Source organism: Copidosoma floridanum, unplaced genomic scaffold (genome assembly GCF_036245765.1).
Source record: "Copidosoma floridanum isolate Cflo_tuat_1 unplaced genomic scaffold, Cflo_Japanese_pri ptg000012l, whole genome shotgun sequence".
In the NCBI taxonomy this organism is placed as follows: domain Eukaryota; kingdom Metazoa; phylum Arthropoda; class Insecta; order Hymenoptera; family Encyrtidae; genus Copidosoma; species Copidosoma floridanum.
Window position 1 is genome coordinate 5,536,623 of NW_028321889.1, and position 26,455 is coordinate 5,563,077.

The 26,455-nt window shown below is 36.2% G+C and overlaps 3 protein-coding genes across 6 annotated transcripts in view; 2 read left to right on the forward strand and 1 right to left on the reverse strand.

Moving 5' to 3' along the window:
- Positions 1–750: 750 nt before the first annotated feature.
- LOC106647908 (uncharacterized) lies at positions 751–1,775 on the forward strand. The gene is made up of 2 exons (XM_089590335.1): positions 751–1,177; positions 1,268–1,775. The coding sequence occupies exons 1-2, from the start codon at positions 839–841 to the stop codon at positions 1,736–1,738; spliced, it is 810 nt and encodes a 269-aa protein (XP_089446461.1). The 5' UTR covers positions 751–838; the 3' UTR covers positions 1,739–1,775.
- A 1,688-nt stretch (positions 1,776–3,463) lies between these two features.
- tws (protein phosphatase 2 regulatory subunit tws) lies at positions 3,464–25,388 on the reverse strand. 4 transcript variants are annotated; one of them, XM_014347805.2, is made up of 10 exons: positions 16,843–16,949; positions 15,069–15,346; positions 7,278–7,343; positions 6,944–7,041; positions 6,599–6,877; positions 6,333–6,510; positions 5,795–6,129; positions 5,504–5,719; positions 5,121–5,288; positions 3,464–5,002 (listed from the first exon to the last, which is right to left on the reverse strand). In XM_014347805.2, the coding sequence occupies exons 2-9, from the start codon at positions 15,187–15,189 to the stop codon at positions 5,136–5,138; spliced, it is 1,446 nt and encodes a 481-aa protein (XP_014203291.2). In that variant the 5' UTR covers positions 15,190–15,346; positions 16,843–16,949; the 3' UTR covers positions 3,464–5,002; positions 5,121–5,135. The 4 variants fall into 4 exon arrangements, with proteins under 4 accessions (XP_014203291.2, XP_014203292.2, XP_014203290.2 ...); XM_014347806.2 differs by lacking the exons at positions 15,069–15,346; positions 16,843–16,949 and adding an exon at positions 25,013–25,388; XM_014347804.2 differs by lacking the exons at positions 15,069–15,346; positions 16,843–16,949 and adding an exon at positions 22,554–22,808.
- Positions 9,256–26,455, forward strand: part of Mob3 (MOB kinase activator 3) — a 31,365-nt gene continuing 14,165 nt past the window's right edge. The window contains exons 1-2 of the mRNA XM_089590337.1: positions 9,256–9,360; positions 11,357–11,407. The gene's annotated coding sequence lies outside the window, so the exon portion shown is untranslated. The remainder of the gene's footprint in view (positions 9,361–11,356; positions 11,408–26,455) is intronic.

Below are 26,455 nucleotides of genomic sequence, written 5' to 3' on the forward strand. Positions count from 1 at the left end.
AGCGGTCTTCATTTTTTCGCGAAAAGTGGCCTCTTAAACTCTGAATTTCAAAGCTTTAGGACCTAGAGCCGTTTAATCAATTATAAACCAGCCGCAACTAATGTAATAGACACAAAATAGAAAATTCACGTAGTCTGTGCTGTTTGCGGCAAGTGCAAAATTGATTTTTTACTTGAAAATCGACCTCCAAAAGTATAGATATTCTACTTATATATGGTTTAATAAAATCGACCATGTGGCGATGTGGCACTACTTATGGCTAGGGGAATTCAGGTATAAATAAAATAGAAACTGTCTGTTTTGCAACTTGTTGTGTGTACGCGCTTTCGTACACTCGTACGTGTTTTTGTGCACTCATACTTGTTCTTGTGCGTGCTTATGCGTTTTTATGCAGATGTCATGACCGGGCTTCCGTATTTATAAGAATCGCACTTATTACAAACAAACAAATAATAGGAAAATGTTTTTATGTAAAATAAAACTTTATTTGTAATTTGTCTAATTGCGCGCGCCAATGAGAGAGAGAGAGAGAGAAAACACACACATGCACGTGGTATTGTCGTCTGCAAGGACATAACCTAACCTTCAACTTTTTTCGTCTGCTTGCGGTGAACTGCCCGAGCAGGCAAGCAATGACAACAATAATATTATAAATTATTTCCAAACAACTTGTTTTTATTGATTTTTGTTATGAATTAATACTGCGAGTGATATATGATAAAGGCCAACTTTTTGTAGTAAAATCCAAAGTTTTAGAGATAAGCTTTAATTTGTTGGAACAAACAAAAATTGTTTTTTACGATTTTACATTGGGTTTACAATAATTTTCACTAAACAGATGTCAGAAAACGCAAAAAGATTTTTGATACGACTATCTTACATTGGCACCAATTACCGGGGGTCTCAGAAACACGTGAATAACACTATAATGGATGTCGACTCCATCCAAGGTGCGGTTGAAAGTGCTTTCTTCAAAATCCTCCCGAAGCTCACCAAGCCACCGAATATTGTTTTTGCTGGCAGGACAGATGCAGGAGTACACGCGCTAACTTCTGTGGCACACGTCGACCTCGAATGCAACGATGGCAGCACCATTGACAAGGCACACGTTATCCGATTCATGAACAGATACCTGATCAACTGTAATCATGAAATCAGGATTCACGAGTTCTACCAGGTCAGCGAAAAGTTTCACGCAAGATTTTCAGCCACGAACAGAGTGTACATGTACAGGTTTTTGGTATCTAAAGAGATGGATTTCCATCAGGTACCCATTCCAGAGATTAACCGGACTACACATCTGCACTGCGTTAATTTTGATCCAGAAAAGTTTAAAAGGGGATTAAAGCTATTTACAGGGGTTTGGGATTTTACGACTTTTAGTGGCAAAAGTGTTGAAAAGCATCGTCGTGACGAATATTATTTCAAAAGTCACGTTAAAAAAATGGATTGTTGGATGGAAGAGGCTCAGCCTCTGTTGTTACCAGACAGATTGTCGGACAAGTTTAGTTATTACCATGTTTATTTCTCGTCCAAAGGGTTCTTGTATAATCAGATTCGTAGAATAATGGGGGCTCTGTTTTCACTGGCTGTTGGGAGAGTGACTGAGGACGATATTCTGAATATGCTCCAGGTACCCAATCGTGCAAGTTATCGTTGCAATTCTGCTATGCCTCACGGACTTTATCTCAAACATATTGAGTACAATAAAGATGACATCAAAGAGATTTTTGAATAATATGTAAATAAATGAAAAATGGATGAATGTAAATAATATGTAAATAAACTGTAGGTATGATCATGCAATGCTTTCATTGTTTTTATTATTCTCTTAAGTAATACTCTGATTTTTTATTGGATCATTTTTTTAAATTATTATGCAAATTTATCTTGCATTTAATTACTAAGTCATTTGAATAACGAAATTTTACCCATTTTTTTACAAATGTTTATTGGTTTCAGCAAATTCCAATTTTAAACTGTATGTCGGGCCATTTCACGCAGGACATAAGTTTCTTGCTTTCTAAAAATACATGCTTACATTGGATCGTTTCATATACACGATTTTGTCTCTTTAATTGTAATATGCGCAGCCTTTCTTCATATTTTTTTTTACTATTACCATGTACAAACGTACTTTATGCGAGTATAGAGTAATTTTTTTTCCAATGAATGATTTTATGGTGTGCACTACAAACTTGAAAATTTGATGATTCATTATTTCATTAAAAATTATTATTCTTTATATGATAGTAAAAATACCCAACTCGAGTTTTTTTTTTTTTTTTTTTTCATGTTATTTTGTGGGAATATTTTAAGATCCTAACAATTGCTTTTTTTTAGCTGTCTTAATGAAATTGTGTGTAAGAAAAGTATATTTAAAAAAAAATTAAATGTAAATTAATCATCACTTTTCTATATATTGCATCGTTACCATCGTGGGCTATACAAAATGTATATACTCTGCATCATCCACAATATACTAAGGTTTTTTATTGTAATTTTTTTTTTTTTTTTTTTTTGTACACGCAATCAAACTCGGCAAACTCTTTTAATTTGTTTGAAAAACTAAAATTCATTTGCTTTCTTCCAATTCCTTGTACTTAATCTACAGTAATTACAATTTTGTGAAATATAAATATTCTTTTTTAATTTAAAATTAGTTTAATCACCTTTGTCAATGTGAAAGGAATTCCATATATATTCAATGTAAAGTAAAATTTGATTTTTGTAGGACTAATAATGTTTAAAAAATTTTGGTTCTTCATCCAGACTTGGTAATAATTTCAACAAAATCTAATGGCCCTATTAATAAAATTATTTACGATATAATTGATTTCATTTTATTTAAATAATTTCACTATTCCGTAAAATTCAATTTCAAAATGAGGAAATAACCACCATGTAGTATGATCGACCACGTTTCTTATTTTTAAAACTTATATCAATATATGTCATTATAAAAAATAAAACTACTATTGCAAAACAAATCTACAAATGAGTCAGAGGGAGTTTTAGTGTACTTATTTGTTTTCATAAAATTTTGGTATCATACAATTTTATTATTCTTATTTGATTGAAAACGAGGTATATATTTGCAAACTCTTGTACATAAGATTTTAATTTTGATTTGAATTTCCTTTATCTCAATCCATTGAGGATGCAATTACGAGTAATCATTATTGAAAATATTGGTGTTGGATAGTTGTTTTCGAGCTTTATTTTTATTTAATGTCTAATATTATAACAATTAAAGATCGTATTAATTGTTTGTATGCAAATCATACGAAATTGACGAGATTTTTGTTATAATTATAAAAATAAACAACCATAGGGTGATTGGGTAATCGACAATAAGAAAAAAACGGGATGAATAAATAAAGTTCATAAATCGAATTAATTCTATTGTAGAATTAATAATGCAACGTATGAGTGTTTTGTGAAATAATGCAATTCAACTAAATTTTTAAAAAAATGAAATGGCGTTTAATTTTTCCATATGCACACAATGATCAATGAAATATCATAAAGATTCCTTTTTTTGAGCTCAGTTGCAGTCGTACTTCAAACTTAATATACACTAGTATCGACATTACCATTTTGTTATTGATTTTTAATAAAAAATAAGGAGGTGGCACAGTCAGATAAATAAGTAGGTAAAAAAAATAACAGACATGAAAATTACAATTTGTTTACCTTATTCGTAAAAGGAGGGTTTGGTTTTCTTAAAAACTACGACATTTCATCAAATACTTCAAGAAAAATCAATAACAACATGTAAAGGTACTCGGCCTCAAATGCTTTGCGCCACTGGTTCGCTTTATCGAAAATAAATCGAATCTCTACGTCCATTTGTTTTATTCGTTTTTTTTTTGTTTTTGTTTTTTGTTTCGTGTTATTTATTTATTCATTTATTTTTTTTTTATCTTTCTTGCGCCAATGCAAAGCTAAAGGCAACACTTTTTCACAATTATAGCCTGCCATTTCCCACAATGTAGGCTCGATAAAAAGTAAAACGATCCCGCACCTTAACACTCGAAAACACTGCAGAAACACAAAAAAATTAGGCAATCTTACGTTATCCTAAAAATGCATTCTCTCGTCCATTCTGTTTGGCTCTCATGCTTTGGCATGATTATGCAGACAAAAATCTCGTACTTGGGAAAATTGCCAGAAACTTTTCGAGGAGTTGGATCAATGATAACGTAGCGCATTCGATTTTACAATTTATTTTTCTCTTTGTCTCTCGGTCTTTACATCCGCACAGCGAACTTTATGCGACGTCAAGACTCACTTTCTCACTTTTATCATTAATATTATTATTATTTGCTCAATGGCCCGCGGATCGCTTAATTATTTTTCCTCATCTCTTCTCACATTATATACATCTTAATATACGCACACTCTCGAAGACATTTTCAATTATATTTATGATGCAGTTCATCGAAAAGTTAATTGTTAACAATGCGTCGCGTATCGTTGAGTTACTGATGCGTGCGCTTGCATTGACATTTTCTGTTTGTATTTTTAGTAGTGTAAACTTGTCTTTCATATGTACGTATAATTTATGGACGTAAAGATCGCGTTTTACAAATGTTAAAAAAGTTTTTTTTTTCATATTTATTAAAAAATCTTTAAGCGATGCTCACTCACATACGTGAGAATTTGATCCTCCGTTCTGATGATGGCGTTTTTTTTTGTTTTTGTTTGCTACTATCCAGGGACAAGAATTTGTTTGTTACTTTCTGCTTTGAGTTGATTTCCTTTTCTCGGTCAGTCAACGGTTTGAGTGTACCAGATTGCTGACACTCGTCCATGATATAATTAATGTCCACGTCAATCCGAGATACTCGCTTTTTGCCAGTTATCTTCGTTTCTTTCAATAATCTTAATCTGTTTTTTTTTATTTTTATTTTATTTTATTTTATTTTATTTTTTTCTCATTTTTTTCACTATATCCGCTCGGACGCCAAGCCTATGTCAGTATGTAACGTTGTATTATCTAAAAAAATAATTTTTTTTTGACAAAATTAATAATAAAAAAAACATTAAATTCTGAACATTTTTGACAATAATTACAACACATTGCATTTAAAGAAAATTTGTTCAAATGTACATACCTGCATATAAATATGCTAGAGCTTATCTTGAAACAGAAAGAGATTATTTGTGGCCGCGACCGCGACAATATTCTCGGTTGGATGCCACGCTGTGTGCAGAATCTTCTTGTTAAAGTCCAAACAGTCGACGCTAATCTCATCCTTCTTACGTTTACCACCGGTACAGACCTAGGGTTAATGCAAAAGAGTTTCAACGATCCAAAATGTTATAAGACATTGCTTTACTCGGAAGCAAACGTCTTTGCGTCGGAACGTGGGATAGATAGCCTCAAGCAACGTTATGTTAGTATATGTTTAGTAGAAAGTTAGTTTGTTAATTTTTTTTTTCTGCCAAGAGTTAGGTTGCTCAGGTAGAAGCGATTTCTGATAGTATTTGAGCGTACCTTGCGTGGCTTTAGGAGTGTCTTGGGCTTGGCAACGTCGCGCGACGCCTCTAATGTCACGTCTCGTTTAGTCGAGCGATCAAACACACGGAAGAAGTTGTTATACGAGCCCGTCATTATAGCAGAGTCGTTGCCGCTCCAACAGCATTCGAATTTATCGAAGATACAATCGTTTTCATACAACGAACACAGCTTCGATCTCAAATACTCGTGCACCTACAAAAAAATTGAAAGTATAGCTGTTAGTTTGTCGAACAGAGGAACTGTTGGATATCCATTCGAGATACTCACGGGATAACTCTCGATGGGCTTTGTCTCCATATGGAGATCCCAGACCTTGACACTCAAGTAGTCACGACTGATCATGTATCTACCAGAGTTACTGAGTTTCACATCGCTTATGCTAGATATGATTTCGGAGAAGAAACTCCGATTTGTCGGATCTTCTGGCTCTTCAAACAGCTTGCTGTGTCTGTCGCAGAGCGCTGCCGATCTCATGTCACACAATCGAATCGTTCCTTTGCTGCTACTGTACACTAACAAGTTGCATTCAACGGGATGGAACTCCGCAGCTGTTATGACCTCGGTCAGCTCCTCCATGTTTGTGGGTTTGATATCGACGATGTCTTGGAGTACAAGGTTCAGGAAAATAATGTTTATTTGTTTGTGATTGCTTTTAAATAAAGCTTCAAAGCTTTGAATTAGATTAGTATTTTTTTAAATAAACAATTCATGTGTATCTAATTAATTGGAAGTAAAGCAATAAAATATTTATGTCAGGATTTTGAGAATTTAGTTTGGTAGCGCACATCGTACTTAAAAAGGATACTAAAACTTTGATCTGTGATTTCCAAGTGCCACAAATTGATCCTAAGGTCATCTGCACTGAGATACGTTTCTTGGTCACTGTTGACACTTATACTGTTTATGTGGTAGGTGTGCGCATTTGCGAATATTCTCCTTGGCGACGCCTCGACCATCAGTTCCATTGGCTTAATAGTGGGTACCTGAAACGAATTTACGTTTAAAACTTTATTTCAATACTTGGTTTGATGACCAATTTTGATTTCAAGAGTTGCTCATTGTGCTCATCACCCTTAAGGCAGTGATACACGCAGGATCGCGAATAGCGCCATTTTCTTCCTTTGTATTATAACCTTCCACTCTCTTGTCTCTCTCACTGACTTTCCAAAGCTTGATTGTTTTGTCATTTGTCGAGAGTAAGAAATGAGCCGGATTTTTTCTTTTAAGCCACCTTATTTTATTAATTTTTTCTTCTATTTCTAAGGACTTTAGGTAATCAAATTCAGGTTCATGGCTCTGGAAGGTACTGTACACATTGTACTCGCCTCGTCGTGGAATAATAGTTTTACTCTAAAAAAAAAAAAAAGTTAAATTAAAAAAATTGATAATTGAAAAAAATTAGTTTTGTGAACTCACGATAGGATCCCTTTGAAATATAACTACACGACCACCTTTATCACCCGTTGCCAGGAGATCACCATCGTGGTTGAATTCCACACATGAGATGATGTCAGCTGAAAAATACGAAAAGGCTATATCAATATGTACTTCATTGTTAAAAGTAAAAAATTACTTTTAATACATCTGTGCAAGATTCAAATTCATCAAACTAGAGTGTTCGTAGATGATAAGTCTCGCATGGTTAAAAATTCACAAGAGTATCTACTTGATGTGAAAACACTAGCACAGATAAGATAATGGTTAAAGTAAATGTCTTTGTTTAATCCAAGCAAACACGTTTGAAATTTACCTTCTGTGACATCTTCTTCTAAGGTCCCCTTTACTTGGGAAAAACTCCACTGGATGTCCCCATTACCTGAAACAAAAAAATTTACCAAATGAATTTTATAAAACACATATTTGTAATTATTGTTTAAACTCAAAACTTTAACAGGTATGGCTTTGCATTGTTGAATATTTGCTCAATACAACTGTATTTATCAAATTTGTGTTTGGAGAAAATTATTATAATTATTAAGTGTTTACTATTGCAGACAATATTAAGTAATCAATAGGTCTCAATAATTCATACAGTACTTCTTATCTATGAAATAAATAGATGTACATTACTGAAGCAGAAAGAAAAATTGCACAATTAAAAAAAATGTTCAAATATATGATAGTTTGGTTATGCAATTGACATAAAATGTTTCACATCATGGCATGAGGAAAAAACATTATGCTCATTCGAGTGAGCATCTAATCACGTAGCTGCAGTGATAAATACAAAAATAATATTGTTCCAAAATGCATCGTTGGGTAAATATTGGCCCTGCTCGACGTACTATTTATTATTATATATTATTTCGAAGTAACATCTTTGAAAATTCAAAGATAACAGTTATGGAAATCAAACTGATAAAATGACAAGTAAACGCAGTTGATAAAAAACTAGCCATTTATGAGTGCACACTTTTTAAGAGAACATGAAGAGGATTGCACAGGCCTGCAGAATATTGCCAAACAACTAGGTATGGGAAATCAATCATAAGCCTCAGAATGTTATACAAAAGTGGAAAGTCCTACTTGAGGCCTCGCCACAGTCCATGTTGTCAGCCTTAGTCAGCAGCAAGGAATAGCTTGCATCTGCACCTTCCTGAAGTTTGGGAAAGCTTTCAAGTCTGCCCTAACGCAGGTCCAACTCCAAAACACAATTTCGTTAATCCACTTGAAAGGAGTTATAGTAACAGCAGCAGCAGCAGCAGCAGCAGCAGTAGCTCTCCTCCACAACCTAACCACTGGCTCTCTCTCTCTCTCTCCCTCACTTTCTGCGTGTGAGTATGTACACTGTGTGTGCTGCTACACCGTCCTCTCCCACAAGAAAGACCTGAAAGACCGACCAGGCAGCAGGTGTTTTTTCCCTCTTGTGTCGATACGCTCCAAAGAAAAGGTGGCTGCAAATCTTAGGTCGTCCTTCCACTCGCACGCGCCCTTGGCCCGGGCCAAGCCGAGACGAAAAATGCGAAAAATTGAGGGGGCGTGAGATACTGGCCAAAACTAGGAGTCCTTTACTCCTTTTAGCGCCGGCGAGAGAGTATATACACACGCGCTATACACAGCATATATAGTGTATATACACGCTGTATGCTGTATTTACTCTCACTTTTACGCGTTAGTATAATATATAAATATATGTTATATGCTTATATATGCATACGCAAAAATATACATGCAAGCGCGAGCACAGCACACACACAGACACAGGCACCTTGGTTCAAGTGTATAGGTGTAAGAGTTTTATTGGAGATCGCGCGTAAATTGGATAGTCGAAGCTGACGTGACGATTTTTATTAAAACCGCGTGCCCCCGACGCACTATGTATATAGAGCAGCAGCAACAACAAGCAGCACTAGCAGCAGAGAGTCCAGCACTACACAGACGGTCGAGTCGAGTGTAATTCACTGATGTCGGATCGCGTTGAGCTGTGTATGTGTATAGTCGCAGTCTCGCCGCGCGCGCGACTCTCCCGCCTCCCGCTCTACTCTCTTTTTCCTGTCTTCTCTTTTCTCTTCTTCTACTTTTTCAGCTTTATTTATATATCTGTATATACTGAACGATACCAAACTGTACTGTCCTCCCGCCTCTCGCCCCTCTCCGTTATAGGTTATAGTCTCGGTCTCAACGTCCTTTTACATATACCTATATCCCGTTGATTTTGCGTAGCACAATTTGCGCATAAAAAGTATATATTTTTGTTCTCTCTCTCACTCTCTGTCGTGCCATCGACTCCAATTTTCGAACTTCAGCAATAACAGCATACAATAAAGAACAAGTGTTTGTCTCATTAACTATTTTATACGCCATAGCCATACGGATACTTATGATGATTCAAGGTACGTTAATAAGAGCTTTTTCTTCAATTTTTCGCCTCATTTGTAGAGACAAACCGAAGGATATTCGCATTTCCTGCAGATGATGTGCTCTTTGTCTATAAGTATACCTTTGCGTAAGTTTTTCTAAAGTCGTTTGTTGTACTTAATATACGTAACATGTTCGCACGTGTAATTTGCACAAGAAAAAAAAAAAATTAGTGCCGTCACTTTCCAATTGGCAGTTTAAAAGTTTAAAATGTATTTATTGTCGTATAGTTAAGTGGCGTTTTAATTAAAATGAAAAAATCCACCCTGTGTTTGATTAACAGCTTTGAAAGTTAACTAGTATTTCATCATGTTAATTTACGATAGGTAAATGGGGTATATTTAAAATCATTAGATGTAATTGAGATTAAATTTTTTGATCAATCGAGGCCTTGGTACTTGGGTGCATCGAATCCTCTTATGTCGATAGCCTCGCATTTATCATCAAATTAATCATAAATCCTCATTGCTTTGAATGTTACTCAAGTCTCTTTCAAAACCTATTAATTTTCATTCAAATCGAATCTTTTTCTTTCCATAGAGTAGACATTTGGATATTGTAAAACAGTCAAACTTTGGTAGATAAAATAATACCAGCACACGAACCACGTGATTGTTGATAAAAGATTTTTATGTTATTTTCTTTACATTCACGGGGAAAAAAATTTAATAGAACATTTTAGCTTAACGATACGATCGAGCAGAGATATTTTCTCCCTTGCAAATAATTTTATGTGGTGTGCTTACGCATGTGTACATGAGAAATTCTACAAAAAACTGTCAAAAAAAAAAAACTAATTTTTTTTTTCTCAAAAGGCACGTCTCTAAACATAAATGTTTGTCTTCCTTGATAAATATTGAACAAAAAAACAAGTCTTGAACGTAAATTAAGTAATGGGTGGTACGTTTTTAGAGACATTTAAAGTTTTTCAATGTATTTCACAATAATCCCCTGAAAAATTTCATTAATTTCATTTGTTAATAAAATAAATTTTTTTTTTCATGCAATATGTGAATTAAACTTAAATAAAAATAAAATTCGAGTAGAAATATTTTTTCATTAAATCCGTGAGTTTTAAAAATTGCTCATAAAATTTTATTTTTAAAATTACCCAAAAATCTAAATTTGTTTTTATCTCAAAATTCGACAAAATTTGAGATGTTTACGAATTTTCCCACATTCCAAGATTCACGTGGAAAGTTTCAAAATACTCCCAACTTAAATGTTTCTTACATATTTGCACTAGCCTATATATAAAATAATATATATCTGTATTACATCATAAAATAATAATGGACGGTTATTCTTTGTTATTTTTACAATTCATACTCATACTTATGTTAAATCAGGGGCGAAAATTGTTTCCCTTCTATTTTTCCTTTGTCACGTGACCTAAGCAAATCAATTGAAGAACCTTCCTTTAAAATAGAAAATTGACCACGAGAATAAATATGATTGTATGTAGTCCACAATGTTTTTTTATTGCTTCCCAAGTAAAAGTGAAATATAAAGCATACCTCCGATATTATTACACATTTTATTTTTTACGCGTCGCGCGAAATATCGATATCTATTGTTAGGACCTGATTAAAAGTGACTTTTTCTCCCCCGTAGCTTTTACGAGCGTAATATTACGATACTTGGGCCGAGTTATTTTTCTTTGTCCATTTGATCGAGCGAGATATTTTCAAAGATCCAGCTATAAGCTTCTAATGGCCGACAGTTGGGCTATGCCTTTATATTATATTATGCTGCAATACTTGCGGTTTTTTCCCATCAGGATTTATAAATTCCGTAAATTAGTCATGGATTTTTCCTCAAATGCTTATGTAAAAACGTGATTCATTTCTTCTACGTGGAGAAAATAGAAGTAGGTACATACTTAATATCGTATTTATAGCTTTGGACATTGATGAAGAATAACCCCGTGACCAATCATCAATGACTAATTTTAGATTTTTCGTTTTGCAGGTGCGCAACTCTTCGACCGGTGGTTTTTCTTGCATTGTGCATTCATCATTGGTAAGTGACTAAATGAAATTTTTTTTTTTAATTTCCAGCAGTAATTTCCCATCGTTTACGAATAATTTAAATGTACGATTTTTGTTTAGAGCTAGTGGAATAAACAAAGCAACTAAAAACGAAACGTGCCTTCGCGTAGTTTGAAAGCTCGAAAAATTTTTCGGCCTTTTCCGACTTTGCGTTATAAATTAATGCTAATCTGCCGCCTTTGGGACTCCAGCCAAACGAAAACAAATGCGAAAAGTTTTCAGCGATCCAAGAGCTTTTTTTTAACCACCTCGAAAATAATCTGAATAATTATTACGTGGTTTGTACAGTTGCTGTTTGAACACCGCAGTGCAATACCGGTAATATAGATTTTAACAAAAAAATAATAAAACAACATATAGAAGTAGAAGTAATTATATAGTATTTTAATATTTTTATCGAGCGTCACTATTATGTATACGTATAGGGAAAAAGGTGATGATCGTCTCGAGTTTGATTATTATTTATAGAGCTCGCTCTCACCTGCATATTTATTACGCGTAAAAAATACCAAACAACCATTATCCCAAAGATCTTCGGTTTCAGCTCCATATTTTTTTTTTTTTTTTTCTATAGCCATACGATATATGTATCCGCTTGGGAATGAAATTTTTATGCCCTTTCAAGAGAAGTTCTTTCAACGAATTCCCGAGTCATCATCGTTGAATGGTAAAATATCGATTTCCAGACAGTGGCAGACAAGCTTTTTTTTTTTTCCTCAAATTCAAGATACGCAAACCAACGGGAATTAAGAACATTGTGGAGCAGAAAACGAAAGAAAAGAAAAATGTAGACCAAGTTCGGAGAGCCGCAACCAGAAATGCTAATTAAAACGCGACAGGCGTACGAGGAATCAAAACAAAAGCCTATTGTTAAAAGGTATACTAGTGCGAGCAATTTTTTTATTCCGATTGAAAAATTTCCTTCCACGATTTCAAAAAAATGTTTTTTTTTCAAGCTTCGACGGAATTTTGCACTGCCACGTACTTACACAGCGCGTGTGGTTTACAATATCTACTTTGCATACGTCAAAAAGCAAACATTCGGTATCTGAGGCACACGCATACGCGTGCACGAGCCATTGTTTTTTTTTTTCAAAGTGAGCGAGCCGAGAGCGCGGAAGTTGCTATTGCGCAATTATATTTTATACTTATATATATGTGTGGTGTATTACATACGTGCATGTGTGTGCTTGCAACGTTTGATATATTTTCCTCTGTTGTGCAGATTTCTGTTTTGTTTTTAGAATACGCGCAAGCGCGAGATCGGCTTTCGAGAGAAGCGGTAAATTTTGAATTTAATGAATATTCAGATATGAAACGCGTTATCCGCCAGTATAAATTAATGCTCCTTCCAAGTGTTGATCTGTACGCGTTTTCAAAGCTGCGTGCTTTTCACATTTTCATTTGAAATTAATACCGTGGCTCATTTCTTTCTTTCTTTTTTTTTTTTTTTTTTTTTTTAAAGGAAAAATAAATTTTGATTAAAAGTTAAAAAAACCAATTGTCATTCGCGATAAGTGCCCTTCTCGGCGACGACAATGCGCGCGTCGAAGCAAACGACGGAGCAATCAGGAAAGACAAAAGCCCAGATAGTATGTATACATATAGGTGCACAATAGCCATCATACAGCGATAACCGATAACAAGGGAACCCTCAAGATTCACGCCCTTTGTCTTTTGCAGTGAATATAATACTTATAAGTGCCTATATTCATTTTTCACATCGAGTGTATTAATAAGGTTGTCCGTTACTTTCTACAGTTTTATTTTTTAGTCATCTACGCGGTAAGTACCTACTGATATCCGTTTTATTGTAGCTTGAAACAAAAATCCTAATTTTAAAATCTGTATAAAAATTAAACTGACATTCCCCCCCCCCCCAAACTTATTCGATTTTCCGTTTGAATACCACAAGAGTTGTAAGGATTTGAAGAAACAATTTTTTTCATATTGTTCCAATGATGTTTAATCCGCTAAAAAATTATTAAACAGTATTCAGTAGTAACAGCTTACGAAATCCAAACATGCGTAATTCATTTGTAGCTGTATAAGTAGCTTATTCTTTTTTTTTCTTCGTACGATCTCCATTACTTTGAACAAATAAAAAAAGTCACTCATACCATGATTTAATGAATTTTAACAAACATTAACATACATAACATACCTTTGTTAAATTAATATAAAATTCATTATACAGAAGACAACGATTGGAGCTTACATGTTTTAGCGAAAGAAAATAGAAAGAGAATTTTTCTTTCGGAAACACATACACGCAAACAGAGCTACAATTTATAGGTCATTGAACTCCTAAAGTCTCGGTGAAATAAAAAGCATTGAGCGAATTAAAAACAGTAAGTGTAAGCACTACAGGTTAGCAAATTCATACAAAAAATTGAAAAATAGACACGAATTGTCCACCCAATGATAGGACGCAATTCAACCGCGAGCTTTCTGGGACGCAACTCGGCCATCCTGACCCAAGTCGACTCTATTCATCAAAACGGGACGAAACTCAACCAACGCGTATAGGTATAATTTATACACATCATATGCGTAAATTTTGTCAAAACACATTTTTATATTGAAGGGTTTGTTTTTCAATCCATCCGATTGATTTTTATTGATGTTTCAGTTCACACCCTTTTCAGAATCACAAGAGGTCCTTTATTGTTTTTAACTCAATTAGAACGCCATACGCATAAACTTGCCATTCGGTAAATTACTGACAAGCTACATAAACTTTTCTCCATACCATGTATACCTATACATATATAAATAAAGGATAAGGCGCAAAAGCTCAACTTATATATAAAGCGTGCGTTATTTATATACACTCACTTTCATAACTTGATACCTCAACTATTGTAGCCCTAATAAAAGCCAATTAAAAAGTATTCAGCTTTGTTAGTAAAATATACGTATATGGATTTACCAGCGATCGGAGCTTTTCCAATAATTCCGAAAGTTTCCCCTTAAGCGTGATCGAGAAAGAGACACGTGCATGTACACAGTTAAATTTATCGATGCAAGCCTGGGGGCTTTACTTGCTCTCTAAATTTTCATCGAGACGCCCGAATGTGCATTGTCGACCGATGATCCATTTGGTAAAAATGTTAGTGACTCACTGATTTTCAATAGATGGTCAATTTCGTTGTCCAATCGAACAAAAGGCTACATAGTATAAGTTACACCGACATACATTGAAGTCAAGAAGTTATTCACTGGAATATAGTTCCAAGCAAATAATTAATTAATAAATGGTCATTTAATTTACAACGCATGTGTAATATTATATTTTCTCGCTTGAGTACTCGAGTAAGAAAATATTCTTTGTTAAAAAAGATCTTGCTTCAGGAAAAAATGATTCCAGGAAATTGATGATAATTTTTTTGCCCATAGGATAACGTATCTCCGTTGCAAACACAAATGAAATTTAGAAAGGCCGGTACCGGGTGTGGCGTTTGCGTAAAAATTTTTTGTTTCCTTCGCAAGATAGGATTACCAAGGTCCGTTATGTACCACTCCCGTGTGCTCGAGAGGGTAAGTAACCAGTCGCCCTATGGGCAGCAAAAAAAAACCACGGCTTGTAAAAGTAAAACGTCTCTCAAGTGTCCCCTCGCAATTGAATTTACCTAAAAGCTCGGCGAGTTTCTCCTGGAGCTCCTCGAGGGACGAGAAGAGCGGCCCGTCCAGCTTCCAGGCTAGGGCCGTGCGCTTAGCTCTCGAGGCCACGTCCGTCGGCGAGACGTCCATGTCCCCTCTTCTTCTCCCTCTCCTCCCCTCACATTTGACTTTGATGCTCCTTGCTTACTCTCGCGGACGGTTTTCACACTCTCTCTATTTTTCGTGTGCAAACGTGGGTTGGAGTGCGGGTGGAATGGTGCCGGGCCGCGCGCATATCGGGGACGAGCTTTGGAATGTGGGATTCGATTAACGCGTCCGCTCACTCCTTTTTTTTTTTTTTTTTTTTTTTCAATTTGGAAATGGATGTTTATAATATATTGGTTTTCAATGGAGCTTTTGTTGTTTTGGAAGATTTTTTTTTTTTATTTCCTAGTTTTTGCGCGTTGAATAATTGGAAATGAAAAAAAAAAAAAATAAATTAACTGGTTTACAATGCACCGCAGGCTTTTTAAACTTTTGGGATTTGATGTTTTAAAATCCTATGTGCGTAAGTCCCCCATGGCGTTGTACATTATTCACCGATGGAAAATTGATAAATTTTTATTAATCGAGCAAAGTTTTGATAAAACGTTGAATTAATGAAAATTTTCGAATCAAAGTTAGTTTTGTTGATCGATTTTTTCATAAAAATAATAATTAAAAGCATTGGCAATTTAAACCTTTCCGTTTGTTATTTTGCTCTCGCGAGACGATAACTTTTGCAACCCGTGACAAAAGAAATGCTATCGTACATTAAATATTCTTCATAGCCAAGACTGATTTATAATTTAATTGCCGCGTAACGAGGCCTGTCAGCCGACAGACGTCTCGACGTGCGAAAAGGAGGGGCAAAAAATAACCAACCCGCCTCTCCTTTCTTCTTTCTCTCACTTTAATTTCATGACATTCTCGTCGGATCGCCACTTATTTTCCTATCCGTCAATTAAACCGTAAAAAAAAAAAAAAAAAAAAAAAAAAACAAATACCAACACACTGAGTAGGACACAATATATCCAATAAATAAATGTTCAAACTCGTTTTTCAGGAATAAAAAGAAACAATTAATCAAAGTAAACTTTCCCAACTGTCCAATCGAACGAAACACCCCCGTAAATTAAAAGGCCCATGTTAAATAAGATAGATAACGGCAGTCGCGTACTGTGCATTTGTCACCCGTGCAATTGTAAAAAGAAATACTGTGGACTAGAACCCAATAACCCCAATATACATATTTTTTTTTTTTTCATTTCCCAAAAATTTGCGCATTTAAAAGTCTCATATACACTCGGTAACTCGTCGCTCTAACCCACGAAAACACTGTACACCGATCAATGACACCATATAATTATACGTATAACAACCACACAAAAACACATGTTGCTTCTCTTCTTTTTTTTTTTTTTTTGTATTTCCCGAACTTTGCACCGTCCTCATGACACACGAGCCTCCCCCTCATCAGAGGGAGATGAACGCGCGCCTCTCTACAACAACGCACCATCCGGGTATATAATACTCTCACGTGCGCGACACGCCTATACCACCAACGGGACAAGAACAAGGGAAACAAAAGAAAGAAAAACAATCGTGATGTAGTCGTTGAAGCAACGGCACCATCACCCCTTGACGTGTATACACGGTCGACACTCGCGACACCCGTGGGGCGATGACAGGCTCCCTTTCGTTCACCTGTACTGCTACATCATTTCTTTTTTCTTTTTTTTTTTCTCTCCAATCGGTACTCACTATGTAAGACGTACCCGGGAAACAACAAACAACAATAATCATCGACGGGTGTGCACGAAATACACAGCTGAGACAGGAAGCACAAGCGAGTGATGAACGCGGTATAGCTCGCGACACAATAAGCCCCTCTTTTAACGTCGCGCGTGTGTCCCCGTGTATATATATAAATTCGCTCGCTCGCGGGGGAGGGGAGGGGGGGAGCCTCCGGGTATCCGTATGCAATATACACATAGGTACATATCCTCCCCCTCGCGCAGGTGACGGTGGCGCAAGCGCCGACAACCCCTTTTCACTCTTGTAATATATACTATATACGTATACCACTATACTCGTGCTATATGTATGTATATATGTGTAAGCGCTCTCAGCTGCGGGGAAGAGCTCCGTATACATATATATCATCCATCCCTTGGTCGTGTTACCGCGCAGCCGCGCGAGCCCTACTGACCCCGAGAGTGCGCGAGTTTTCCCGGAGGAGTAGGGGCCGACAGCCAGAGTCCACCCTTATATATTATACATACGGTGCACATAAGTGCGTCCTGTATACGTAGACACACGTATAATATGCAGGCCCATGGTGTCTCTGCAGGATACATAAGTATAGGTGATGGTATACGCGCGCGAAGCGAGGAAGGATCGATGGATCGCAGGGGGGAAAAACCACCTCCGCACCCGGCGGGTTACAGGCGATGCGAACGAGGAGGAAGAGGAGGGATCGAGAGAGAGAGAGAGCCGGCAGGACTTGAACGCCGGGATATCGACCGGCTCTCCCGCGTATGGCTTATCTTTTGCCTCCACTGGACGAGCGCTTGTATATATAGGTGTATACCATATACTCTTGGGTTATACCTATATATGTATATGTACATACGCCTCGCACCCCTTATTCCCTCGCGTTGTTCATACTAATGGAGAAGAGATGGCTTATACATGTATATATATACTTTGGAATGGGGGCAAGAGCTTCTTTTTTATTGTGCTTGCGGAGTCCGTTTTCTCCCTCTCTCTTTTCGCGCAAACGAGTGCATACACGAGTTTATATTGGTATATATACGGCGCAGGAGCGTCACGCGAGTTTCATATGGATACTAACGTGATTGTCGAGATGGCGAGCTTAGCTGGACGAAGCCGCAACTTGCATGAAAAAGAAAAAAAAAAAAGGGGGGGGGAAACTTTTAGGGTGCAAGGAAAATATATTATATAATGTTATAGAGTTCTCACGGCGTGGATGGTACGAGTCACCTGTACATTTTGTACAAGTTGCGTAACACATTGCATAAATTATAATATATATTGTCCATATGCGCATTTCTCGGGAAATCCTATTGTACGAGCGGACGAGTATATGTATATAACAACGCATCCCGAGCAAACATAAGCTACAATTGTTGGTGATTACCTGATTTGTGCTCGTATATAGGAACAACTTGCTCAAACTCCATGCGTAAAAGGAAGCAGATATGGGTAAAACGTGAGGGTTATTGGACGCGATTGTCCACGAGGCTCGGAGATTTCCTCGATTCACGCCTCCTCCACCCTTTCTGTTGTGGAAGATAACAATGATAACTGGGGGTGTGCAGGGAAGGACTGTTTGTCCTCTCTGGGGCGGCTGACAAGGTGGCTTCGATGGTATATCGCGAACGACGCCGGGAAATTCCGAGCTAGTTGGTGTACCTTGATGGAGAGATCATACATGTACATACGTGTAATGGGGTGGCAAGGGAAGAGGTACGTGTTGAATTATTCAATTCGATTTTCATCACGTGCAGAGTTTTACCTTTTGCCGTTTATGTTTTTTTTTTTTTTTTTCAACCACCATCATGGACATTGTATTATTTAGGAAAGTCAGATCTGTTTTTTTCAATTTTGATGAAAGAAAATGACAATTGATAACGAGAAGTATAGATACAATACACTTGTCGAGTATACGTGTAAAAAAAAAAAAAAAAAAAAAAAAAAAAGAGCTCCTTGCCTCTTATCGATTGCTCTTTGAGATCCGTTTCCTTGCTGTGTGCACAACTTGCAGCGAATAAGTTGTTGCGTCGAGACATCGTTACGACTCGGGATGAAAAGTTTTAATGACGTATCGTTGGAGTGTATATAAATTGTTTCTTTTTGTTGTGATTGAATACTTACGAATCGTTACGGAAATTTTTTACGAGCATTGGAACAGAAAGTATAAGTGTGTTCGTGAAACTTTCAATTTTGAAAATGAAAAAAAAAAAAAAAAAACCGTCACCTTTGAGCTTCTTAAAATTTGAAAATCTCGTTTTCAAGCAAACCTCACTACTTTGTTTCAGTGTACTTTTTCTCTCCGAATGTTCCTCTTTAAAATAAATTGAAAGGCTTGTACTTTGAAAAAAATTACTATGCGTCACACAAACATACGTTGTACGTGTAATTGAGCAGATACAAGTGAAAAAAAAAAAAAAAAAAAAAAAAAAAATGATTGTAACGTAGTCACTTGGAAGCGCGACACACGATGACGCAATATCAGCGCGGTGCATTAGGAGACTTCTAAAGGCCCGCAAAAGAGGAGAATCAATTCGACGTGTAAGCTTTGCGCGCATTACTCGATACCACCTCTCGTTATCACCTTTCTTCTCCCATCTCTCTGTCTGTCGGGTTTTTGCCGGATGGAAGAAATTTCAGAGCTCCAAAAGAAAGAGTCTTGGCCTACTACTTTGGGGGGGACGACGACTGAGAGAAAGACATTAAGGGGGGGGGAGATATGACGCTGTTGGTGGTAATACGAGTAATTCTCTTCGCGCGACTGTTTCGTCCCTCTTTTTTTTTTTTTTTTTTTTTTCCCAACCTCGAGGTAGACGGTCCAATTCAGAATCTGAAGAAAAGAGTTTCTACACACGCTCTTATTGCAGTTTTTTTGACAATTTATTTTCACTGATTATCATGGTGTTGGACTTTCGAGAGGGTTGGGATTGGTTTTTTTTTTTTTTTTTCTTGTTTCGGGTGGTAATTTAGATTATTTCAATACTTTAGAGTATTTTCTTTTTCCCTCACCAATTCCCAATTAAAAAAAAAAAAAAAAAAAAAAAAAAAACCCATTCCGGTTTTTCCGTACCTCGGACCTACGAAAACATAAATCTCTTTCTTGCATACGTAACAACGTATAGGGTAAATAATCAGTGTAACGATTTTTTAACTAGTATCCTGCCATACATGAAATTAGTTAAGCCGATGTCAGCATGGAAAAAAAAAACAAACTGTAATCCAATATTGAAAAGACGTGGGACCAGCGTATAATTTACATTTTAATTATTAATGTCTCCGCGTGTTTGACATTTAATTTAAAATCCTTCTGGATTACTGATCCGCCACTTTTTAATTAAATATGTTACGTTAAGTAAAATTAAAATTAAGTAAATGGGGTTATCGATTGTGTAAAATGTTACTTTTAACGAGATACGAAAACCCTGTACTGCCATGCTTGACACTGTTATTTTATTTCTAGCAGTAAAATAAGTTTTTTAATTAGGATATTAAAATTTTAAAAAACAAAGAGAAACAAAATACGTTTTAACGAAACTGTAAAAAAAAAAAAAAAAAAAAAAAAAAAAAAAAATTACACTCATTTTAGTTTTAAATACTATTTCAGTGAAGGAATAGTATACTATTATAATTGTTATTAAAATACTTGGAACTAACAAACTTCGAACTCGTTATTATTCGATGAAATAAAAACAAACGTATAGATTATTATTTGGGAAATCCTTCACTCTTCTTCTTCGCGAAAAAAATCCCTAATGTAAAAACCCCACTTTGGAGTCCGGAAATACATCACACCGTGCACTTGGAGAAATACAAAGTAAAGATCTTAAGTACAATGTAAAAAAAAAAATAATAAAAAAATAAAATAGTTAAGGCTAAGCTAACTCGCGCACATATAGTAGCAACGCCTCGAGAAAAACTGCACGAGTTTAAGAGCAACTAGTGTATTGAGACGTGAAATTATATGGACTCTCTCGAGCGTGCAATTTGTCAGTATTAGAGTGCGTTTGCTAATGCAATTGGCACACATGCGATGTCGGTGTAGTGGATCAGGGCGAGGTGCAGTTCGCACAGAGAAAATCTTTGATTTGAATTGTGTTTTGTGTTGTTACGATTGTGATTTTCGCAGTAATAAGAATTTGAATCAGAAAAGAAGAGCGTTTGAACATTTAAAAACTTGTGGAAATGTTAAAGTGATTAAAGTAAATGTATAAATAAAAGTGAGAATTGAAATGTAACATTCGATGTTTGCAAGGATCAGAACAAATGAAAAAATCAATTTTTAAAATAATAGAAATTAAACCCGAAGAATAGTTTTCTTTGTATTTTTCATCAAAGTACTTATTTGAAGATTTAAGAATAGCGTTAGCTTAATAGAGCTGATTGTAACTGACGAGACTGATGTAGTACATTAAATGAATTCTCGTTTATTATTAAAGTCATCACATTACATTAACCCTATTATTCTTCATACATTCGTTAAAGATACAGTTTGAGGTAAGGTGAGATCAGTTTCTTATTTTTTTTTTACTAAGTTACGGCTACCTGTAAAGGTCCTGTGCAAAATGCACCGATTTCTACAAGTACCTCGTAAATGTTACATACCGAGACAATAACGTTGTGTTTCGTATCATTTCACTTGATTTTTCTCACCTTTTGTGCTCACGGATAAAAAACAGTCCGATTCTTCCGCACTTCTTCAATTTCCTTTTTATTGTGCAGCTTTTTAGGGCCTTTTCAAGCTTAGGACACTTTAACGACCCATTGTTGTATTTCATCGAAAGAAAACAAATTTTTTAATCCTACGTTCCGTTATAAACAAAGTTAGGCCCAACAATAAGCATTGATTGTTTTTTTTTTTTTTTTTTTGCATCTCAAAAGCAGAAAATACTCGGAACGATATAATCCTTTGACGGTATAGATTTTCACTCCAATACTCCCAAATAAACCCTCAATGTTATAAGAGCACGATACGAAAAGGTGTTTTCCACTTAACGTAATTAAAAGTTACATTTTCATTAAATTCGGGTATTTTCCAATGACGGGTAATATACTCAATAAAATGATGAAATAAAATCAATACTTTTGTCTCCAATGAAGTATAATTTCAAAGGTCCGAGTTACAGTACCGTCTATCGAAAAACTCAATCAAACATTTTTTCTAATCTGATTGTTCTGGATGAATCATGTAAACTATTTCACGTTAAAAAAAATGAATTTAGTTCGTAATATTCACACATACATATTATATCGACATGAAGATATACGTACCGAATAAACGGGACCGCATTTTCATTGAAAACGAACAGCAAGAACACAACAACCACATGATTTGAACCCATTAATAATTCTGTCCAAGTATATACACAATATCTACTTATGTATAAAAAAACAAAAAAAAAATAATGGTCCAACAAACAGTATATTTCGATTGCGTAAAAACGAAATATGGCAGGATTTCGCATTTATTTATTTAATATGTTTTCCGTTACAAATTGAAAAATCAAACCGCAAAAACGAAACAATATACATACTCGAGCAATCGAACGAGCTTATAATCTGTCATATTTACGTTTTGAATTTTGACCTCCGGTACACACTTTCAACGAACAATCCACACAAAGCCAAACGTAAAATAATCGCACCCGCGTATTCTACATAAACGTAACAAAAAAAGGAAGAAAAGAAGAAATCCAACTCACTTGGATTCTCGTCTCGCAGGAGATCGCAATAATCGTAAACCGGCTCGTCGCACAATTTACTCGAGGATACACTGTGGCTGCACAAGCTACTGATGACGCTGTTTTTGTGATTGTGATTGATGTCTTTTAAAAAATGGTACTTCTTGCGCGGACTCTTTTGCACCTTACTCTTACGTAAAATGCTTTTCCTTTTGCGCAACGTGCTCATCATCATCGTCGCCTTTGTTTCAACTTTGAAGATTTTGGAAACTAACGAGCGCGCGAGCCTGTCACGACTGATTGGCTCGTACTTTGTGTTAAGGTGTCACATGTATGTGCGCATGTGTGTTTGCGGTAAGTAGAATTTGGCCAACCGAGACGGTCAAGACATAATAAATATACATGAAAATGGAGGGAAAAACTTATCACATGGTGTGTGCTGTGTTGGTTGTTTTTGGGAACGGGGTGTGACGACTCAATTATATAAAATATCGGCTTTTCTCGTTGAAATATCGGTAACGCCATCAGATTACGAAATCCCATACCCCGCAGAACGTTTCTCACCTGGCTTGGGTATAATATTCTAAATGAAGATCCATAACCGTTTCGAACAAAATTTCCTCCTCAAAAAATCGGCAATACATACTTTCTATTGACTGACAACACGCTCGACTAACGCGTACATGTACATATATATACACTTATTTGTCAACGCGTGGTGAGAAACAAAAACTAGCTTATCGATCTTGTGAATATTGCAATCATAGTTAGTATTGTAAAATATTGGTAGTGAAGACGTTACACCGAGCAACCTTCATTGAAACTATTAATCAATCGACTGTTCGCGAGTTGGCATTTGTACGCCTTGTAACGTAAATTATGGTGATTCTACCAATATTAACACACGTAACTTATATATGTTTTATACTTTGGGTAAATATTATTATCAAGGGTGTAATAATACACTACAAACTTTTTGCTATTAAAGATCAAGCTTTTGCCATGGAAGAACACAAGTAGGTATCCAAAATTAGATGTAGATATTTATCGGAATGGAAGCGCTAATTTACGGTAAGAACAAGAACTCATCGTTATTATCGTGTACAGATGTAAAAACTATGAAATGTAAAACTATCGTAAGATGATTCGAGTCACGCATTCACACAGTCAAGTAGTACATGACGATATTCGATAGCGCGCCAAAGGTATCGGCACTCGCTTCGTTGAAATAATATATTGGCTAACAAACCCAAACAAAACATTGACACGGAAAACAACCTCAACCGAATCCTGTCTACCTACGCGTACCTACATATACTTACCAAAACTTTACATCCCGAGCATATATATATATGAGCTCATAAAGCGATCGGCGCGCAAATCGTCCCCTACGCGACTTATCCGCTTCATGTGGCCATGAAAATTGCGCCAATTGAGTGCTCGCTCCCATCCCGGGGATTATGCAAACGAATTTTCTCGCTCATTACTGCTGCTTACTCGCGTCCAGCCGAGTGCCATCAGCAGCTGATGTCTCTCCGCGTCGTTTAGGGTTTTATTATCCTCTATAGTCCCGTTGCGCTACACATGTATAGGAGTACAGATACACATCGTATAAACTGCGACGTTGCTCGGATACTCCTTTTTCTTCTTCTTTAATCCTTCTGTGCTTTTTCTTTTTTTTTAACAACGAGCTTTTTTGAACTACCGTATACTCATGTGACACGGTTTAATTGAACTTTTACTTTCACATCTTTTGACGGACGTATATACACCAATTAAACGAAAGCATGAAATTTTACGTTGCTACCGTGTTTATATTACACATATTTTGTTTTGTTTCGATTATGACACACAAGTATCGCGTATTTAAGTACGCAAAACCATTGGTTGCGTTGGTCGCATAATTGAAGCTGTGCGTGTGCACCTATTGGTTATACACATATAGTAATTAGTAAGGAAATTCGCATGCATCTATCGTTATTGGCTCGCTCGGGTATAATTGAATTCGATCAATTATGGCAGCCAATTAATATCGACGTCGGCTCAGCTCCACATGTACTATATACACATATAGACCTTAATACTCCATTTCTTTACTTCTATTCAAAATAAATGAGAGAAGCTTTATAAGTACGTAACAATTGTTATCTATTAACAACAGACAATACGTCAACTACCTGTTTCTCAATTATTCTTTTGTACCCACTGTTAATTAACTCGAGTTGACCGCATCGCCAGACAATTGTTGAGTACAAGTATTGATCAAACTTTTTTTTCAAAACTACGTAACGTATCGAAATAATTGAATCACCTTTCAAGGGGTTTCTCCCTGTAAATGAGTTTGTCTTTTTCAGTGTCAACAAAACTCGCCGAGTCTGCTTACTAATAGGCAAACAATGAAAAAAAAAAAAAAAAAAAAAAAAAGGGCACTTTTCACAAGCACGTGGATGAAGGGTAAGTATACACGAGGAAAAGCTTACCGGCGCGCTTGTTGACGGCCGTGTTGATGATGGAGCCGAGCTTCGTGAGGCTCGACTGCCTCATAATACTGGCCGGGCTCTTCATCGGCTTGCAGCCCGAGGTGGCGTCCGGCCTCGCCGTCGAGTTGGTCAGCGGAGGAGGAGCCGCGCCAACGGTGCCGTTTGCGCTGACCGGACCTCCGGCCGCAACGGCTGCGCGGCAGTCCGGCGCGGCTGGTGGTGCAGTGCTGTTGGGGGCGGCCCGCGGGTGCGTGGCCCCCCATAGACCCACGACTCCCGCGTGACGCGTGGTGGGTGTATACTCTCGTCGACGGGGTTACTTGGATGGCGGGGTACTATTGGCGATTGTGGCGCGGGTCATTAGATATCACCTGGAACAGAAAGAGGGAGGAGATTTTTTGAATGATCGTTGCATTGGTAGATTAATAAATTCATGTATCGTGCTTCAGGCTTGGGCACAATTTACAAGTGATTTTTTTTTTTTTTTTTTTTCTTTTTTCTTTTGCAGATGAGTGCAACGAAGTTTAGATATTTAAGTTTATTTTCAAATATTTCAATACTTTATCAAACACTTTTTTTCGTCCATACATTGTTTTTTTCTTTCAAACTGTAATGCATTGGTTTGTGCTGGCAAGTATTACTTTTTTTAAAAATACAAATAAAGAATTAAATTTTTGGCCAAAAATTCAAATTTTTTTTTACTTAAATTGTAATTGCACACTGCAAATAAATAACTTGTTGCTTGCACGTATATTATTACAACGACTGGAGCGAATGGAACCAATTGCTGGAAGACCCGATACTCGAAACAATAATTTGTCAAATCCTTTGTCTTACATTTGTATACATGCTACAGATGATTCCCACTGTACAAGATATCCGAAAATCGATTGGCGCTTTATACATACACATATAGCTCCGAATCGATTTCCATTCAATCAATCAAGCTCCAAACATTTGCCAACCCTCTTATATAGGTAATTCACTGAGCAACCGGTCATTGCTCAGCACGTCGTATCGTATCGTCACACTCGGACGAGTTGGAGCTTGTAATAGTACATAGGTACAAGGTTTTTGTTTTTACGTGTCCATCGCGAAGAATTATAATCAGCGCATAATAGAAACTCTCTCTCTCTCTCTTTTCCTCCTGCACCACCTAGCGCGTATATTTCACGCTTCGTTTACGTATACGTCTATAATATGATTAAGGAAAATAAGCGAATCATTAGTATGTGCATATTGGTTGGAAGATAGTGGTGACAGTTAATGAAAATTGACGCGTTTCAAACGATACGGTTGAGAAGGAAATTTAATATTACATTAGTTAACGATTGGCTATACCCTATATATTTATAAAATGAAGATTTATTTTTTTAACAGTTCGTTACATTAATGACATGTGCGTGTTTATTTTTTTTGTAATTACATTCAAACAAAAAATTA

Bases quoted from the DNA above. Each gene is read 5' to 3' on its own strand.
- LOC106647908 (XM_089590335.1), top strand. From the start codon at position 839: ATGTCAGAAAACGCAAAAAGATTTTTGATACGACTATCTTACATTGGC. The intron at 1,178-1,267 runs GTCAGCGAAAAG...GATTTCCATCAG, and splicing joins GGATTCACGAGTTCTACCAG to GTACCCATTCCAGAGATTAA.
- tws (XM_014347804.2), bottom strand. From the start codon at position 22,767: ATGATGATGAGCACGTTGCGCAAAAGGAAAAGCATTTTACGTAAGAGT. The intron at 7,344-22,553 runs GTGAGTTGGATT...TTTTTGTTTCAG, and splicing joins CCTGCGAGACGAGAATCCAA to GTAATGGGGACATCCAGTGG. The intron at 7,042-7,277 runs GTAAATTTCAAA...CGTATTTTTCAG, and splicing joins AGAAGAAGATGTCACAGAAG to CTGACATCATCTCATGTGTG.